This window comes from Phytophthora sojae (assembly GCF_000149755.1).
Source record: "Phytophthora sojae unplaced genomic scaffold PHYSOscaffold_6, whole genome shotgun sequence".
Classification (NCBI taxonomy): Eukaryota; Oomycota; class Peronosporomycetes; order Peronosporales; family Peronosporaceae; genus Phytophthora; species Phytophthora sojae.
The window spans coordinates 2,095,352-2,113,415 of record NW_009258120.1 but is presented as its reverse complement, the minus strand read 5'-3'; the positions used below and the strand labels follow the sequence as shown (position 1 = coordinate 2,113,415).

At 52.4% G+C, this 18,064-nt stretch overlaps 12 protein-coding genes across 12 annotated transcripts; 5 read left to right on the top strand and 7 right to left on the bottom strand.

Annotated features, from left to right (window-relative positions):
* Window positions 1–482: 482 nt before the first annotated feature.
* On the bottom strand, window positions 483–1,599 carry PHYSODRAFT_262310 (hypothetical protein; the record flags this gene model as incomplete). Its single annotated transcript, XM_009532636.1, has 3 exons — window positions 483–568; window positions 644–1,256; window positions 1,330–1,599. The coding sequence occupies 3 exons, from the start codon at window positions 1,597–1,599 to the stop codon at window positions 483–485; spliced, it is 969 nt and encodes a 322-aa protein (XP_009530931.1).
* A 1,249-nt stretch (window positions 1,600–2,848) lies between these two features.
* PHYSODRAFT_511420 (hypothetical protein) lies at window positions 2,849–3,956 on the bottom strand (the record flags this gene model as incomplete). Its single annotated transcript, XM_009532635.1, has 3 exons — window positions 2,849–2,934; window positions 3,001–3,613; window positions 3,687–3,956. 3 exons carry the CDS (start codon window positions 3,954–3,956, stop codon window positions 2,849–2,851), a joined length of 969 nt encoding a protein of 322 aa, XP_009530930.1.
* Window positions 3,957–5,344: 1,388 nt separating this feature from the next.
* On the bottom strand, window positions 5,345–6,283 carry PHYSODRAFT_303043 (hypothetical protein; the record flags this gene model as incomplete). The annotated part of the gene is made up of 2 exons (XM_009532634.1): window positions 5,345–5,970; window positions 6,157–6,283. 2 exons carry the CDS (start codon window positions 6,281–6,283, stop codon window positions 5,345–5,347), a joined length of 753 nt encoding a protein of 250 aa, XP_009530929.1.
* A 1,861-nt stretch (window positions 6,284–8,144) lies between these two features.
* PHYSODRAFT_432130 (hypothetical protein) lies at window positions 8,145–10,110 on the bottom strand (the record flags this gene model as incomplete). Its single annotated transcript, XM_009532633.1, has 2 exons — window positions 8,145–8,336; window positions 9,868–10,110. Coding segments are annotated over 2 exons (435 nt in total), but the record flags the coding sequence as incomplete, so codon positions are not given.
* Window positions 10,111–11,032: 922 nt separating this feature from the next.
* On the bottom strand, window positions 11,033–11,595 carry PHYSODRAFT_335260 (hypothetical protein; the record flags this gene model as incomplete). The annotated part of the gene is made up of 2 exons (XM_009532632.1): window positions 11,033–11,245; window positions 11,323–11,595. 2 exons carry the CDS (start codon window positions 11,593–11,595, stop codon window positions 11,033–11,035), a joined length of 486 nt encoding a protein of 161 aa, XP_009530927.1.
* Window positions 11,596–12,224: 629 nt separating this feature from the next.
* Window positions 12,225–12,407, top strand: PHYSODRAFT_513132 (hypothetical protein; the record flags this gene model as incomplete). The annotated part of the gene is made up of 1 exon (XM_009532631.1): window positions 12,225–12,407. A coding segment is annotated over one exon (183 nt), but the record flags the coding sequence as incomplete, so codon positions are not given.
* Window positions 12,408–12,487: 80 nt separating this feature from the next.
* On the bottom strand, window positions 12,488–13,050 carry PHYSODRAFT_335259 (hypothetical protein; the record flags this gene model as incomplete). Its single annotated transcript, XM_009532630.1, has 2 exons — window positions 12,488–12,700; window positions 12,778–13,050. The coding sequence occupies 2 exons, from the start codon at window positions 13,048–13,050 to the stop codon at window positions 12,488–12,490; spliced, it is 486 nt and encodes a 161-aa protein (XP_009530925.1).
* A 629-nt stretch (window positions 13,051–13,679) lies between these two features.
* Window positions 13,680–13,862, top strand: PHYSODRAFT_513599 (hypothetical protein; the record flags this gene model as incomplete). The annotated part of the gene is made up of 1 exon (XM_009532629.1): window positions 13,680–13,862. A coding segment is annotated over one exon (183 nt), but the record flags the coding sequence as incomplete, so codon positions are not given.
* Window positions 13,863–13,942: 80 nt separating this feature from the next.
* PHYSODRAFT_335258 (hypothetical protein) lies at window positions 13,943–14,505 on the bottom strand (the record flags this gene model as incomplete). Its single annotated transcript, XM_009532628.1, has 2 exons — window positions 13,943–14,155; window positions 14,233–14,505. 2 exons carry the CDS (start codon window positions 14,503–14,505, stop codon window positions 13,943–13,945), a joined length of 486 nt encoding a protein of 161 aa, XP_009530923.1.
* A 629-nt stretch (window positions 14,506–15,134) lies between these two features.
* PHYSODRAFT_512119 (hypothetical protein) lies at window positions 15,135–15,317 on the top strand (the record flags this gene model as incomplete). The annotated part of the gene is made up of 1 exon (XM_009532627.1): window positions 15,135–15,317. A coding segment is annotated over one exon (183 nt), but the record flags the coding sequence as incomplete, so codon positions are not given.
* A 492-nt stretch (window positions 15,318–15,809) lies between these two features.
* Window positions 15,810–17,147, top strand: PHYSODRAFT_511013 (hypothetical protein; the record flags this gene model as incomplete). The annotated part of the gene is made up of 3 exons (XM_009532626.1): window positions 15,810–16,094; window positions 16,188–16,568; window positions 16,641–17,147. The coding sequence occupies 3 exons, from the start codon at window positions 15,810–15,812 to the stop codon at window positions 17,145–17,147; spliced, it is 1,173 nt and encodes a 390-aa protein (XP_009530921.1).
* A 140-nt stretch (window positions 17,148–17,287) lies between these two features.
* Window positions 17,288–17,878, top strand: PHYSODRAFT_511842 (hypothetical protein; the record flags this gene model as incomplete). The annotated part of the gene is made up of 2 exons (XM_009532625.1): window positions 17,288–17,332; window positions 17,408–17,878. The coding sequence occupies 2 exons, from the start codon at window positions 17,288–17,290 to the stop codon at window positions 17,876–17,878; spliced, it is 516 nt and encodes a 171-aa protein (XP_009530920.1).
* Window positions 17,879–18,064: the final 186 nt, after the last annotated feature.

The window sequence follows — 18,064 nt, the reverse complement described above, 5'->3', positions numbered from 1 at the left end:
CGCAATTGTGTAAATATACATGGAATAGTGTAGTTTTTGCATTACAATACTGCACAATTATAAATCTACAAATTTGTCGACAATTGCGTAAGTAAGCACGCTGGAAACACAAGTAAGCTTACAATTATCGTCTTCGGCGAGACACATGGCCTAAAGTGCGTGTATCATAGGATGGATCGAATAGCTTTCGGACTGGCGCTAAGCGTCCTGATATCGGTCTACTTCATCGAACGAAGTGGTGAGAAGAGGAGACGTGTTCTTGTACTCGTTTCCTTATGGCATGTTCTCAAGTCTCCAGCAACAGCCCCTCCCTACTGCATGAACTACATGTACACTTGATCACCTGCGCATTACTAAAGTAAATTCCAACAACTTTTCGTGCAGTAGGTTAAGGTTACCACCCCAGATTCCAGTTTCATTCTGCTGTGGGGCACTCAAACTACATGTCGTGTGGCATGACAACAAACAGAATTCAGGTTGCTTTACACGGTAGGCCAGCCGCTCGAGAAGTCAAGCTGGTTCCAGCCAAAACGCTTGTCACCGTCCGCGTACCCGATGCGGGTGTCCACTGTAACAAAAGATTCGACGAGAAATGAGTATTTCAGACTGAAAGCAACAAAGGCCACTAAAATCGACAACGTACCGTAGTGGTAGTACAGCACGGGTCCATGCTTCGGATCGTTGTAGACGCCCTGGCCTCCCGGCCCGTACACCCAGCCGTGCGACTCCAGCACAACCGAGCCGCCGTTGTTCCTGCAGTCGACGCCGTTCTTGTCCACGAAGCCCGACGTCGGGCTCTTGGAGCGGCACACGAGGATGCGGTATTCCTTGCCCTTGGCGGGGCGAGTTTTGTCATATCCACAGCACGAGCCCTTGGAGAAGAAGAGGTAGTAGTAGCCGTTGTACGCGAACTCGAACGCCGCCTCGACCACTTCGTAGTTGGAAGTGAAGGCGATCTGGTTTGCTGAGGCGCCCGTACTCTTCGCGGGGACCGTGGACATCTTCACCTGGTGAAGACCCTGCCAGTAGCTGCCGAAGTTAAGGTAGTACTGGCTGCCGACCTGGATCAGGTTCGGGTCGATGGCGTTGTACTTCTTGGACGCATTGCTCGTGACGCCCACGCTGCCCGCATCGACCCACGAGCCAGGCTCCATGGTCTTCGACCGCGTCAGACCGATGGCGGAGCTCTGAGTGCCAAAGGAGCTGACCGAGTAGTACAGGTAATACGTGTCGCCGACTTTGTTCACCTCAGGGGCCTAATTGGGAATAACAACATGAAAGCGTTAGCACCACTAACATCTATACGATATGCTTTTGCACGGCACCTACCCAGAGATCGTCCTTGCCCTTCAGGTTAATCTTCGAGCCGTTCGGCACAGCAGCACCGCGGTACGTCCATGGACCTGTCAGCGCTGGCGCAGAGTGGATGGCGATCTTGCTGCCCGTCGAGAAGCGGAAGTACGTGCCGTCGTCGCGGCGGATAATGGACGGGTCGTGGGCGTTGGTGCAAACTCCCGTGCACGTCTGCGGGTTGGCGTATCCGTTGACGACGCCAGCGGCGAGGAGGGGAAGACCGACGAGAATCGAAAGGAGCTTCATGGTAGTTAAAATGGGGGGATCGATGCTGGAACCGCGTGTGGCTGTGAGCTCAGAAGTGAAAATGCCATCATCTCCAATGCTCGAGAGAGTTCAGCTCGGACAGCCCAGCAAGGGCGTTATCCCAGCTGATGCTGCAGCGGAGCGACACATTTGCTCTGAATTTTATGTCGTAGTTTGGCTGTCAGACTGCAGTGATCCACGCAGTCCGCCTTGAGAGCGTGCAGGCTTGGGGCAGGACTGGCATGTCAAATAGATCCTGCAACGAGAATCTTCGGTCCTGCTGGGGATTTGCTTCAACGACGCGGACGCATCAAAAGCGATCCAATCGCTTCTCGTAAACATGCAGCTGTTTCTCAGGATGAATTACTGCTCTGAAGTCTTTGTCAAAGACTACCCTTCGAAGTGATCGCGGCGTACTTAACGTTCCTACAGCTAAGAGCGGTATGGCTTCAAGCCACCGCAGTTGATGGAACGAGCGGAAAACTTGGGGCTAAAGCCTACGATGTTCACTACGATACAACACTGCAGGCTATCCTAGGATAGGATAGGGACCAGGCTGTGAAGATAAGTAAATCCGGTCACAATTAGACTAAAACACTTCTCTCTAAGCTGTCAAATCCGCAGAATACGGTACCAGTACATGTACGTAGTTCTGGCTTCGCTCTCAACAAGAGCCAGGTTCCATCGCTACCTCGGCAAGTGCGTTCATCACACTCGCCTCCGTTTGATGAACGCAACTGTCAACATAAGTACACGCAACGCTTGGCCTAGGTCCATGTTGTGTTTGTTATCGTTGTGCACTATCAAGTGTTTCAGCAAAATACGCAGTGTGTTCATCGCACCGCACAAACGAAATGTATTTTGCACAGGCACGTAGCCAGAGCCATTCGTACAGTAGGGTTCACTACCAGATCAATTGCCCTTCGCTAGCATCCTACAACTCGTAGATCCGATCTCGTTTTCGTGCCCTGCGACGCTCCCTATACTTTGGCGACGAATTTTCACTGAAAATTTTTCAGTGCGCGAACTCGCTGTTCGTACGTGTACAGAAAGCCCGATTTTTAGTACGTACAGCGAACTCGCCGTATTCTTCGATCATCAAAAACTAATGAATCGTCTCAAGTTTTACAGTCCCACGTATTAAAACTTTTCATTCACACTAATGTTGTTGTACGCCTTGCGTAGCCGCCAAACACGCGCTCCAAGTCTGGCCTAACACATATTTAGGATGCATCACACGCCTGCGCGTTTACACCTTCGGCCAGCCACTCGAGAAGTCGAGCTGGTTCCAGCCAAAGCGCTTGTCGCCGTCCGCGTAACCAATACGAGTGTCAACTGCGCAACATCATACAGTTAGCAATCAAAACTTCAATGACAAAGGGACAGCAACCAAAATCTTACCGTAGTGGTAGTACAGCACAGGTCCGTACTTCGGGTCCTTGTACACACCCTGGCCTCCCGGACCGTACACCCAGCCGTGCGACTCCAGCACCACCGAGCCGCCGTTGTTCCTGCAGTCGACGCCGTTCTTGTCCACGAAGCCCGACGTCGGGCTCTTGGAGCGGCACACGAGGATGCGGTATTCCTTGCCCTTGGCGGGGCGAGTTTTGTCATATCCACAGCACGAGCCCTTGGAGAAGAAGAGGTAGTAGTAGCCGTTGTACGCGAACTCGAACGCCGCCTCGACCACTTCGTAGTTGGAAGTGAAGGCGATCTGGTTTGCTGAGGCGCCCGTACTCTTCGCGGGGACCGTGGACATCTTCACCTGGTGAAGACCCTGCCAGTAGCTGCCGAAGTTAAGGTAGTACTGGCTGCCGACCTGGATCAGGTTCGGGTCGATGGCGTTGTACTTCTTGGACGCATTGCTCGTGACGCCCACGCTGCCCGCATCGACCCACGAGCCAGGCTCCATGGTCTTCGACCGCGTCAGACCGATGGCGGAGCTCTGAGTGCCAAAGGAGCTGACCGAGTAGTACAGGTAATACGTGTCGCCGACTTTGTTCACCTCAGGGGCCTAATTGGGAATAACAACATGAAAGCGTTAGCACCACTAACATCTATACGATATGCTTTTGCACGGCACCTACCCAGAGATCGTCCTTGCCCTTCAGGTTAATCTTCGAGCCGTTCGGCACAGCAGCACCGCGGTACGTCCATGGACCTGTCAGCGCTGGCGCAGAGTGGATGGCGATCTTGCTGCCCGTCGAGAAGCGGAAGTACGTGCCGTCGTCGCGGCGGATAATGGACGGGTCGTGGGCGTTGGTGCAAACTCCCGTGCACGTCTGCGGGTTGGCGTATCCGTTGACGACGCCAGCGACGAGGAGGGGAAGACCGACGAGAATCGAAAGGAGCTTCATTGTTCAAATTTGACTTGCGTTGGACGCTGTTGCGGTCGAATTTGAAAGTGCCAGTGCGTGAGCCGAGAGCCGCAACGTCTACCATTGCCTGCGAGTTGTTTCCTTGTATGCCGTGACTATTCCGAGTATCGTTGGCCAGGTAATTGCCAGATGAATCTGCAGTTACGGCTGGCGGCTGCACTAGATTTGCTCAACAACCATGTGGATTCGAGGGCAGATCACAGCAGTCGACAACTGGTAAACAATGCGAAGAACTGTAAAATGCTAGTATTCTCTGTTGTGTAGAAGAGATTTTATTTGGACTACTAAAGATTTCATCATCACCACTAATGGCGATTCTCTTGGTAGCTGCATGCTGCTTACCCGTACTCGTCCTGGTTGTTCAAGGATTAATAGAAAACTGTCGATACAGTCCTCCATCAACTTGCCTTGTTCAACCATTTGTGGACTCATCTTGTCCCTCCTTGCTATTGCCTTCAACTGACGAACTCCCGTCACCCGGAACTCGACGTATCCTCTGTTGTGCTCCATACTTTGGACGGGTTGTCGTCGAGGAACTTGGAGCAACTTAAGATATTATCTAATCAGTTAGAAACTTTCCTTGCTTTCGGCGAGTTTTTCCCTCGCAACCGCACAACTTTGTCATGATGCATAATTGTTGACACCCAAATCCTGGCAGCACTTGGACTACATTTTACATGTAGTGTACATCGACTGTATGTGTAACAGAAACACTTTCTTGGAGCAAACGCCTGCAGTTTCCCTTTCAACAAATTCTCAGTCAATCTTACCTCAGACCCCCAGTAAATCCCTTCGCGGATTCCGGTTGGTACTTACGGCGGGCAGATAGTAATCGGGCCTGCTATTTTCCTGGACGACGACTCCTCAACGACTGCTGTCGTACCGGTACCAGCAGTTGGCATGTCGGGGGAATCCCCAAAGGGGGATACAGTAGAATAAGAGTGGCGTAAGCTACGAACAGAGTACTGCCTGTAGCGCGGAATGCGTTTGGCAGCGGTGAGAGAGCCTTCGATCTGAACTAAAACTCCTTAGAACTGAACTAACAGTCTTCTCAGTGAACAAACATCCTGATAATAGAAATGAAGTGCTAGGGGGTGAACATAAGCGCCTGAGTCGTGAACTGAAGGGGTGAAGGAGAGCAAGGTTGCCTAGTCCCTCCACGTGTCAGCCGGCAGAAAAAGGAAATGCTTCTCTTGCTCTAGCGAGTCGGTGCCAGTGACATCGAACCTGCGTGCACTAATGAGCAGCACGGGTGATGAAGCGTCTTGGCCATCCTTTCGAGCGCCATCGTCTTGAGGTTAGCACGCCAAGGGCTTTGTCTATTATGTGCTAGATCGAATGGGGTGCCTATTTTTATTAAAGAAGAACTAACTGCTAGAGTTACTCCGGGCTCGACGGCGTTTGGCTTTGCCTTTTCGTTTGGATCTGGCCGGGCGGATAGAGCTATCGCCAGCTTCGGCTTCCTCGCTACCATCACGCAGCGTGTTTGCAGATACATACGAGAGGACGTCCTCCACGTCGAGCCACCCTAACGCGGAAAACGTTTGCATTTTACCTGGATGTTGGTCCCGCGTCAAGTAGATGTCAGAGAAGCTTTTGTCTTCGCGACCTGCTGCAATCACCTCGTGCAGTTTGCGCCGAGCTCTTGACTCGTCGTCGCGCCACTTGGCCACCATGTCGGACACTTCATCCTCCGATGACAACAAGGCAACAGTTGTTGCGGCTTCGATAGCTGTAGCCGCCGCTCGAATTGCACCAACAACAGAGCTTCGGCTGTCCCCTGGTACCTGCCAACCTACGTCGCTTATTAGGCAGCTCAGTATCGTTGAGACCGATCTTAACGCTTGCTTGGCTTCGTCCGACGCCCTGCATGCTTGTGAGAGGCGCAGTAGCTCACCCGTACGAATAGTAGCAACGTAGTTCGTACTCGCTTCCTTGTACCGACCAATTCTGCCCAGCAGAGCTCCATCCGCCACGTCGATGTCGGTGCGGTCTGTTGGCGAGCAGTGTACCAACCGAGGCGACGTCACTGGAACAAATGTAGGGACTCGATCCTTGCGCTCGTCGTAGATTCCTTTAGGGGCTTCAGCCAGAGGAAATGTGTGGTCTTCGTGGGCTTCGAAGTACGCGCTCCTGTCTTCTGGTAACAAGACACCCCATAAGCTGCGGTGGTACCGACCTGCTCTCTCTTTAAGCCAATCTGACGCTTTCTGGGGGTCATTCGCCGCATTCTCAGCGATTGTCCTCGCACCCAACGTGGTCCCTTTTGCCCTTACGATGGCCCAGAACGCAGCATGAGCCCTCATACCACAGTCTTCGCTATATTGACGCTATACAGCTAGAGATGGTCTCGCCAAGCAACAGTGTAGTGCCAACTATTTATAGTACGTAGTACGGGGTCCCAACGCTAAAAGCAGCGTCCTCAGACCACTTCTACAGCAGGAGGTATCCTTGGCAGGTCGCGCAATACCAGCGACTTGTCTGCATGATCAGGCTTCGAGCTACGAAGGCCTGGCCGAGTTGTATCTCGGCCGCCTTACCGAGTTATGGTAACTCGACCGCCTTGCCGAGTTATGGTAACACGGTGAACATAAGCAGCTGTGAAAAGCATTACTTCCACCGTTTCTCTGGACCTACATAAGTATTGTGCCTTTCGGTCATTTTGCCGAGTCCTGCGTAGGACTTTGGAGGTCAGTTAATCTGAGGTTGGCGGTCTCTAAATCTGAGATGCAAATCTCGGATGAGTCCGATGAGCGGTCTCCCGGAGTCTTCCGTTCAATGGACTCCGGTTGGAGTCCAAGCCAAGCAAGCTTTGTTTAAGGAAGCAAGCAATGCCGGAACTCGCGAAGGTGAAGGGCGAAGACTGGAGTGTTTAACGTATCGACTGCATCGTGTTTCCCTAAGTTTATTCTGCGTTTGACATACGCCGTATTAGAGTCAGCTCGTATGAAAGTCCTGCCACAAGACTTGGCAGGAGTCCTTCGTAAGACCTCAAACCCCGAATGCCGTGAAAATGGGCGACATTCGGGCTTTCGGCTGTTTGTAGGACCTGCGCAAGTGCTTCCATCGGACTAGCAATTCTTGGTCCTAATTCCCTACGACGGACCTGCTAATCTGCTCCGATAACCTAGCCCCATCTTAGTAGGTAGCTGTTTTACACGTCCGATTCGCCAAACCAACTGAAAAGCACAATACATCTGGGTTTGCCAGATGGCAACTATCCGTTCGTTTGCTCGATAAGGTTGTCAGTTCATTTCTACGAAAACGTTGTTCACGATTAAGGTTTTCTCGGCAGCGGTACGATGAGAGCACCCGACGACGCCGCGCCGTTCAGCGGAAGTGTGCCCATTAACAGCAGGAACACGCATGTAACGGTCTACCCAGATGCCGTGCTCTAGTCCGCAAAAGCTATGGGATTGAGACCGCGTTAGATCGGCAGGGGTCCGTTGTAATCTACGCATTTCAACAAAAGCGTCATCTTTGTTGACACCTTCCAATTCAATTTGACTCTCTAGAACGGATTTCTTGGGAATTGGTGCTACCTGATCACGCAACTTTGGGGCAAGACGGCAATTCTGCTACAGAATTCTGCCCGATAAGGAACGGGTGTATAACTAATAGCCTCACATATTTAATATTATTTTCCAGTCGATGTGGCGATAGGGGGATGTGCAAGGTACTGAGGTGAAAAATCCAGTGCCAATCATCAGCTCTCCACCCTCGTTTGAAAAATGGCGCGCATTTAGCGATCTTACTAGACTTCAAACTACATGTACCGTAGTGGTAGACTCGCACTTTTTCTTTTGCACCTCGCCCCACAAGCCCACCTCCTTCCCCACTCCACCCATGAAGTCCACACCGTCCAAGCGTCTCCGCCTCACTTAAAATGATGCAGGCTCTAGACCGGCTTGGTGAAGGGCTAGATAATCCCTACGAGGTCGACCAGTTGACAGCGCTGTTGTGGTGCGAGGATGCCTGGTCAAAGGTTAGTGCTTTGACCATACGCCACTGTTGGAATCATTCCGGACTCGTAGGTAAAGCTGCTCTTCAGTTCATTTTGAAATAACTAAACCAGTACATTGGAAAAGTATACTCAACTTAACATCAATTTATATATTCTGCGTCTTTATATATATCAGGCGTTCCTTACTCGGGCAGATTACTGTATAACAGGTTCGGGTCGATGGCGTTGTACTTCTTAGACGAGTCGCTCGTGACACCAATACTGCCCAGGTCCGTCCAAGAGCCGGCCTCCATGGTCTTCGACCGCGTCAGAGCGATAGCGGAGTTCTGCGTCCCGAAGGAGCTCACGGAGTAGTAGAGGTAGTAGTAGTCACCAACCTTGTGAACGTCCGGGGCCTGCAATAATGACAACGACCAACGAGTTAGTGATGGCATTGTGGAGTAAAGGAAGACACAATATGATCCTTCCTTACCCATAGGTCATCTTTACCCGCGAGGTTGATCGTCGAGCCACCAGGAACTGCAGCCCCGAGGTACGTCCACGGACCCGTCAGCGCTGGGGCCGAGTGGATGGCGATCTTGTTGCCCGTGGAGAACCGGAAGTAGGTACCGTCGTCGCGACGGATGATGGACGGGTCGTGTGCGTTGGTGCACGTGCCGGTGCAGAGCTTGGGGCTCACGTAGCCGTTGACGAGTCCGGCGAATACCAACGGCAATAGAGCGATGAGGACGGAGAGCAGCTTCATCTTTTAACGCGGACACCAAATAGGAAGTGGAGGGCGAGTGGCGTCGGTAGTGTAGAGGAACTGCCTGCACTGTGCCTCCTTGACGAAAGCTGTCACCAAGCGGATGGCGATCACCTCTTCTTGGCATATGCGGGCATGGAGCAATTTTGGCGTCGAGCAGCGAGAGGAGCCTGACAATCGCACGAGCGAGGATGCACTTGGAGTTCGCCTGACCCAGCAGCCGCGGTGACTGCGCTTCAACGTCTTGCTAAGCTTTGCAGCATTTTTCTGTGCGTGCAACGCTTTCGTTGACCTGCTGCTTGCACAGAACGGAAAACGAAGATGTACAGAATTCTGCCCGATAAGGAACGGGTGTATAACTAATAGCCTCACATATTTAATATTATTTTCCAGTCGATGTGGCGATAGGGGGATGTGCAAGGTACTGAGGTGAAAAATCCAGTGCCAATCATCAGCTCTCCACCCTCGTTTGAAAAATGGCGCGCATTTAGCGATCTTACTAGACTTCAAACTACATGTACCGTAGTGGTAGACTCGCACTTTTTCTTTTGCACCTCGCCCCACAAGCCCACCTCCTTCCCCACTCCACCCATGAAGTCCACACCGTCCAAGCGTCTCCGCCTCACTTAAAATGATGCAGGCTCTAGACCGGCTTGGTGAAGGGCTAGATAATCCCTACGAGGTCGACCAGTTGACAGCGCTGTTGTGGTGCGAGGATGCCTGGTCAAAGGTTAGTGCTTCGACCATACGCCACTGTTGGAATCATTCCGGACTCGTAGGTAAAGCTGCTCTTCAGTTCATTTTGAAATAACTAAACCAGTACATTGGAAAAGTATACTCAACTTAACATCAATTTATATATTCTGCGTCTTTATATATATCAGGCGTTCCTTACTCGGGCAGATTACTGTATAACAGGTTCGGGTCGATGGCGTTGTACTTCTTAGACGAGTCGCTCGTGACACCAATACTGCCCAGGTCCGTCCAAGAGCCGGCCTCCATGGTCTTCGACCGCGTCAGAGCGATAGCGGAGTTCTGCGTCCCGAAGGAGCTCACGGAGTAGTAGAGGTAGTAGTAGTCACCAACCTTGTGAACGTCCGGGGCCTGCAATAATGACAACGACCAACGAGTTAGTGATGGCATTGTGGAGTAAAGGAAGACACAATATGATCCTTCCTTACCCATAGGTCATCTTTACCCGCGAGGTTGATCGTCGAGCCACCAGGAACTGCAGCCCCGAGGTACGTCCACGGACCCGTCAGCGCTGGGGCCGAGTGGATGGCGATCTTGTTGCCCGTGGAGAACCGGAAGTAGGTACCGTCGTCGCGACGGATGATGGACGGGTCGTGTGCGTTGGTGCACGTGCCGGTGCAGAGCTTGGGGCTCGCGTAGCCGTTGACGAGTCCGGCGAATACCAACGGCAATAGAGCGATGAGGACGGAGAGCAGCTTCATCTTTTAACGCGGACACCAAATAGGAAGTGGAGGGCGAGTGGCGTCGGTAGTGTAGAGGAACTGCCTGCACTGTGCCTCCTTGACGAAAGCTGTCACCAAGCGGATGGCGATCACCTCTTCTTGGCATATGCGGGCATGGAGCAATTTTGGCGTCGAGCAGCGAGAGGAGCCTGACAATCGCACGAGCGAGGATGCACTTGGAGTTCGCCTGACCCAGCAGCCGCGGTGACTGCGCTTCAACGTCTTGCTAAGCTTTGCAGCATTTTTCTGTGCGTGCAACGCTTTCGTTGACCTGCTGCTTGCACAGAACGGTAAAACGAAGATGTACAGAATTCTGCCCGATAAGGAACGGGTGTATAACTAATAGCCTCACATATTTAATATTATTTTCCAGTCGATGTGGCGATAGGGGGATGTGCAAGGTACTGAGGTGAAAAATCCAGTGCCAATCATCAGCTCTCCACCCTCGTTTGAAAAATGGCGCGCATTTAGCGATCTTACTAGACTTCAAACTACATGTACCGTAGTGGTAGACTCGCACTTTTTCTTTTGCACCTCGCCCCACAAGCCCACCTCCTTCCCCACTCCACCCATGAAGTCCACACCGTCCAAGCGTCTCCGCCTCACTTAAAATGATGCAGGCTCTAGACCGGCTTGGTGAAGGGCTAGATAATCCCTACGAGGTCGACCAGTTGACAGCGCTGTTGTGGTGCGAGGATGCCTGGTCAAAGGTTAGTGCTTCGACCATACGCCACTGTTGGAATCATTCCGGACTCGTAGGTAAAGCTGCTCTTCAGTTCATTTTGAAATAACTAAACCAGTACATTGGAAAAGTATACTCAACTTAACATCAATTTATATATTCTGCGTCTTTATATATATCAGGCGTTCCTTACTCGGGCAGATTACTGTATAACAGGTTCGGGTCGATGGCGTTGTACTTCTTAGACGAGTCGCTCGTGACACCAATACTGCCCAGGTCCGTCCAAGAGCCGGCCTCCATGGTCTTCGACCGCGTCAGAGCGATAGCGGAGTTCTGCGTCCCGAAGGAGCTCACGGAGTAGTAGAGGTAGTAGTAGTCACCAACCTTGTGAACGTCCGGGGCCTGCAATAATGACAACGGCCAACGAGTTAGTGATGGCATTGTGGAGTAAAGGAAGACACAATATGATCCTTCCTTACCCATAGGTCATCTTTACCCGCGAGGTTGATCGTCGAGCCACCAGGAACTGCAGCCCCGAGGTACGTCCACGGACCCGTCAGCGCTGGGGCCGAGTGGATGGCGATCTTGTTGCCCGTGGAGAACCGGAAGTAGGTACCGTCGTCGCGACGGATGATGGACGGGTCGTGTGCGTTGGTGCACGTGCCGGTGCAGAGCTTGGGGCTCGCGTAGCCGTTGACGAGTCCGGCGAATACCAACGGCAATAGAGCGATGAGGACGGAGAGCAGCTTCATCTTTTAACGCGGACACCAAATAGGAAGTGGAGGGCGAGTGGCGTCGGTAGTGTAGAGGAACTGCCTGCACTGTGCCTCCTTGACGAAAGCTGTCACCAAGCGGATGGCGATCACCTCTTCTTGGCATATGCGGGCATGGAGCAATTTTGGCGTCGAGCAGCGAGAGGAGCCTGACAATCGCACGAGCGAGGATGCACTTGGAGTTCGCCTGACCCAGCAGCCGCGGTGACTGCGCTTCAACGTCTTGCTAAGCTTTGCAGCATTTTTCTGTGCGTGCAACGCTTTCGTTGACCTGCTGCTTGCACAGAACGGAAAAACGAAGATGTACAGAATTCTGCCCGATAAGGAACGGGTGTATAACTAATAGCCTCACATATTTAATATTATTTTCCAGTCGATGTGGCGATAGGGGGATGTGCAAGGTACTGAGGTGAAAAATCCAGTGCCAATCATCAGCTCTCCACCCTCGTTTGAAAAATGGCGCGCATTTAGCGATCTTACTAGACTTCAAACTACATGTACCGTAGTGGTAGACTCGCACTTTTTCTTTTGCACCTCGCCCCACAAGCCCACCTCCTTCCCCACTCCACCCATGAAGTCCACACCGTCCAAGCGTCTCCGCCTCACTTAAAATGATGCAGGCTCTAGACCGGCTTGGTGAAGGGCTAGATAATCCCTACGAGGTCGACCAGTTGACAGCGCTGTTGTGGTGCGAGGATGCCTGGTCAAAGGTTAGTGCTTCGACCATACGCCACTGTTGGAATCATTCCGGACTCGTAGGTAAAGCTGCTCTTCAGTTCATTTTGAAATAACTAAACCAGTACATTGGAAAAGTATACTCAACTTAACATCAATTTATATATTCTGCGTCTTTATATATATCAGGCGTTCCTTACTCGGGCAGATTACTGTATAACAGGTTCGGGTCGATGGCGTTGTACTTCTTAGACGAGTCGCTCGTGACACCAATACTGCCCAGGTCCGTCCAAGAGCCGGCCTCCATGGTCTTCGACCGCGTCAGAGCGATAGCGGAGTTCTGCGTCCCGAAGGAGCTCACGGAGTAGTAGAGGTAGTAGTAGTCACCAACCTTGTGAACGTCCGGGGCCTGCAATAATGACAACGACCAACGAGTTAGTGATGGCATTGTGGAGTAAAGGAAGACACAATATGATCCTTCCTTACCCATAGGTCATCTTTACCCGCGAGGTTGATCGTCGAGCCACCAGGAACTGCAGCCCCGAGGTACGTCCACGGACCCGTCAGCGCTGGGGCCGAGTGGATGGCGATCTTGTTGCCCGTGGAGAACCGGAAGTAGGTACCGTCGTCGCGACGGATGATGGACGGGTCGTGTGCGTTGGTGCACGTGCCGGTGCAGAGCTTGGGGCTCACGTAGCCGTTGACGAGTCCGGCGAATACCAACGGCAATAGAGCGATGAGGACGGAGAGCAGCTTCATCTTTTAACGCGGACACCAAATAGGAAGTGGAGGGCGAGTGGCGTCGGTAGTGTAGAGGAACTGCCTGCACTGTGCCTCCTTGACGAAAGCTGTCACCAAGCGGATGGCGATCACCTCTTCTTGGCATATGCGGGCATGGAGCAATTTTGGCGTCGAGCAGCGAGAGGAGCCTGACAATCGCACGAGCGAGGATGCACTTGGAGTTCGCCTGACCCAGCAGCCGCGGTGACTGCGCTTCAACGTCTTGCTAAGCTTTGCAGCATTTTTCTGTGCGTGCAACGCTTTCGTTGACCTGCTGCTTGCACAGAACGGAAAAACGAAGATGTACAGAATTCTGCCCGATAAGGAACGGGTGTATAACTAATAGCCTCACATATTTAATATTATTTTCCAGTCGATGTGGCGATAGGGGGATGTGCAAGGTACTGAGGTGAAAAATCCAGTGCCAATCATCAGCTCTCCACCCTCGTTTGAAAAATGGCGCGCATTTAGCGATCTTACTAGACTTCAAACTACATGTACCGTAGTGGTAGACTCGCACTTTTTCTTTTGCACCTCGCCCCACAAGCCCACCTCCTTCCCCACTCCACCCATGAAGTCCACACCGTCCAAGCGTCTCCGCCTCACTTAAAATGATGCAGGCTCTAGACCGGCTTGGTGAAGGGCTAGATAATCCCTACGAGGTCGACCAGTTGACAGCGCTGTTGTGGTGCGAGGATGCCTGGTCAAAGGTTAGTGCTTCGACCATACGCCACTGTTGGAATCATTCCGGACTCGTAGGTAAAGCTGCTCTTCAGTTCATTTTGAAATAACTAAACCAGTACATTGGAAAAGTATACTCAACTTAACATCAATTTATATATTCTGCGTCTTTATATATATCAGGCGTTCCTTACTCGGGCAGATTACTGTATAACAGGTTCGGGTCGATGGCGTTGTACTTCTTAGACGAGTCGCTCGTGACACCAATACTGCCCAGGTCCGTCCAAGAGCCGGCCTCCATGGTCTTCGACCGCGTCAGAGCGATAGCGGAGTTCTGCGTCCCGAAGGAGCTCACGGAGTAGTAGAGGTAGTAGTAGTCACCAACCTTGTGAACGTCCGGGGCCTGCAATAATGACAACGACCAACGAGTTAGTGATGGCATTGTGGAGTAAAGGAAGACACAATATGATCCTTCCTTACCCATAGGTCATCTTTACCCGCGAGGTTGATCGTCGAGCCACCAGGAACTGCAGCCCCGAGGTACGTCCACGGACCCGTCAGCGCTGGGGCCGAGTGGATGGCGATCTTGTTGCCCGTGGAGAACCGGAAGTAGGTACCGTCGTCGCGACGGATGATGGACGGGTCGTGTGCGTTGGTGCACGTGCCGGTGCAGAGCTTGGGGCTCACGTAGCCGTTGACGAGTCCGGCGAATACCAACGGCAATAGAGCGATGAGGACGGAGAGCAGCTTCATCTTTTAACGCGGACACCAAATAGGAAGTGGAGGGCGAGTGGCGTCGGTAGTGTAGAGGAACTGCCTGCACTGTGCCTCCTTGACGAAAGCTGTCACCAAGCGGATGGCGATCACCTCTTCTTGGCATATGCGGGCATGGAGCAATTTTGGCGTCGAGCAGCGAGAGGAGCCTGACAATCGCACGAGCGAGAATGCACTTGGAGTTCGCCTGACCCAGCAGCCGCGGTGACTGCGCTTCAACGTCTTGCTAAGCTTTGCAGCATTTTTCTGTGCGTGCAACGCTTTCGTTGACCTGCTGCTTGCACAGAACGGAAAAACGAAGATGTACAGAATTCTGCCCGATAAGGAACGGGTGTATAACTAATAGCCTCACATATTTAATATTATTTTCCAGTCGATGTGGCGATAGGGGGATGTGCAAGGTACTGAGGTGAAAAATCCAGTGCCAATCATCAGCTCTCCACCCTCGTTTGAAAAATGGCGCGCATTTAGCGATCTTACTAGACTTCAAACTACATGTACCGTAGTGGTAGACTCGCACTTTTTCTTTTGCACCTCGCCCCACAAGCCCACCTCCTTCCCCACTCCACCCATGAAGTCCACACCGTCCAAGCGTCTCCGCCTCACTTAAAATGATGCAGGCTCTAGACCGGCTTGGTGAAGGGCTAGATAATCCCTACGAGGTCGACCAGTTGACAGCGCTGTTGTGGTGCGAGGATGCCTGGTCAAAGGTTAGTGCTTCGACCATACGCCACTGTTGGAATCATTCCGGACTCGTAGGTAAAGCTGCTCTTCAGTTCATTTTGAAATAACTAAACCAGTACATTGGAAAAGTATACTCAACTTAACATCAATTTATATATTCTGCGTCTTTATATATATCAGGCGTTCCTTACTCGGGCAGATTACTGTAGGATAAGGAAGCTTTCTCCCAACTTGGCATTCCTTGCGCTTCTCTGTCATTGCATCTATCCAATCAGGACAAGTTCTTCAATGAATTTAGCCAATCACGATCGATTCGTGTGTATCCCAACATTTTCCCAATTATTTTGGGAATTTACAGTCTTGCTAGAATAATATCCAATACAAAAGTTTAGTGTAATTGTTGCATTACTCATATTTGACCGCAAATTCCCAATACAAATCATGATTGTATCGTTGGTGGCTGTGACTCGTCTGCTTTCTCTCCTCTCCCATTTGAAAAGATGCAGCGAGCGCCGAGAGGGCTTGACATCCCGCAAGGGACAGCAGGGCAGGAGGCAGCGGCGATGAAGTGCTTCAGCGAATTCTTAGCTCTTGCTAACATGAATGAGGAGTCAATTGCTAGTATTGCGAAGTCGCTGTCTATTCCTGATGCTCTACCAAGTCAAAACTTTTACTCTTTGCTAACCGCCTTCTCCATTTTCTTGCAAACTAAGCCAAGTGCTCGAGGAGGCCGTCTTGCTAAGGCTACTGCTGTGGGCTATATGTCCCAAGTTGTGAACCTGCTCCGAGAGCGGTACCCTCTGTACTTGTCAGACAGCAAGCGAATTGCGAAAATACGCGACAAAATGGGTTCAACTATTGAGGAGCGAAATTTGCTAGCTGGCGTGCAGACTGGTGAAGCTCCAGGCTGCACGCTCGGCGACTTGCGTGTTCTGGTGCAGGAAACTGCGATTAAGGGGGTTGGCTCAGGTTATAAGAGCTTACATGACGCTGCTGTACTAACGTTAATGTGGCACACGTTTGGTCGAGCGATCGATACCTGTTTTGCTAGGAAGAGCCAGCTATCTATGGCGGCATCGGGGGAGCTCTTTCTGCATCTAGCTCGAATCAAGACTTCGGTGGTTCAAGGCATCTCAATTTACAAGGCCGCGACTCACTGGGAGCAGTGTATGCTGCACGGCCTCGGAATGCTGTTCGTCGGAGCGTCGGAGCCTTCCAGCTATGTGTTCCCGCTAGTGCCGCACGCGGCGGCATCGGATTTGCCAGGGGAGAAGACCTACAGCCAAGACGAAGCTATACTCTACTGGGAGAACCTTGAAGAGAAAGCTGAACCAAGGAACGAGCCACCAACAAAGCGCGTGAGAGGAAGGCCCAACGTGTCCAAGTATATTAACGACGTCATCACCATGGTCTGCGAGCGCCAAGCCCAGGCCTCTGCCCCGCTGCCCCCGACGCTCACCGCAGGGCTGAGCAGCCACTCCTTGCGCCGCGGCTCCGCAGCGTATGCAAACGCCTCACCGCAGCTTGCGATCCAGTGGATCTCGACCCGGGGAGCTTGGCTGCTAGACTCGCTCACGAAGGCGTTCGCGTACGTGGGTACCACGACACGCGAGGACCAGAGTGTCGGCAAAGTCCTCGCTGGATACCGAGACCCGCACCTGCCATGCGTCACGCCCACGATTGCCACCTTGAACGAGCTTCTTCCTGCGCTCGAGTACGCCCAGCTGCTAACCCTGCGCGGCCAGCTCTTCAAGAACGTCAGCGGCTTCACGGACACCACGCTCAACGTTGACGCCTTAGTCCTGGATGCGGCGCTCGCGTCCCTGCTCATCCATCTTGACGACGTCGCGACGGCAGTCCAGCAGGAGCAGGCTGCCACAGGCTTCACATTGCATTACCTGTACCGCTTCACGAAGCTCTGGACGCAACCAACGTAGCGCTGGGAGCTCGGCTCTCGCTGGACACGTGCATTGGTTGGGGTCGGCAGCTTCGCACGGCTTGGCAAACGGAGAACTTCGGACAGCTGGGTGAACGCAGCAATGGAAACACCACCATACTTGCCGCAGCCGTCACCCAGATGCTATCGTCCATCGCAGCAATGCAGCGCACACTTCAGAAGCTCGTCGCGGTCCACAAGAGCAAGTCCACCAGCGCTGACGGTCCTGCTCCTTGTCGCTGTGCTGGCCAGGCCCCGCAGGCGAGCACTGACACCGTCGTTGAAGTGCACTCTCTTGCTAGCTGCTTCTACAACTGGTACACACTGGAGCTGTGGCACACGGCGGCAACCCAAAAGAAACAACAGTTTGTTCGCGCTGACCTCAAGGCAGGCGTCAACATCATGATCATAGCAGCAGGGCGAGAGGTAGACGTACCAACGGCGCCACTGGACCGGGACGGCGTCGCGTATCGGCTGTGGAAGCAGCGTGTCTGGACGCTAGCAGAAGACTTGGACAAGAAGGTCAACGCTGCGCTTGGGAGTATCGACGGTAAAGGCCTATCCAAAACCGCGGGGTCGCTACGGAAGCGCTGGAGAAAGCTGCGCGTTGACCACTGCTCTGCGTACGACGCGCTCTGCTCAGCATTTATCACCCGCAAAGCGAACAGTGGCATTGTCGACCGCTGCACACCAGCAAGTCACCAATGGAAGCAAAAAGACTTGGAGTCGTAGGATCACGCAGCTTGTATTAACGCTTAATACATTCCTATTCATACAACATGGATAATCGAATTCAAGGCGCAAATGCACCCGTCATCGCCATCCCACAACTTAAGCATAGCGCATGGATTCCCGTCAGTCCCGATACAAAGTCATACACAATAGAAAAACGCTCACATACCGTCAGCGAGCGCGCAC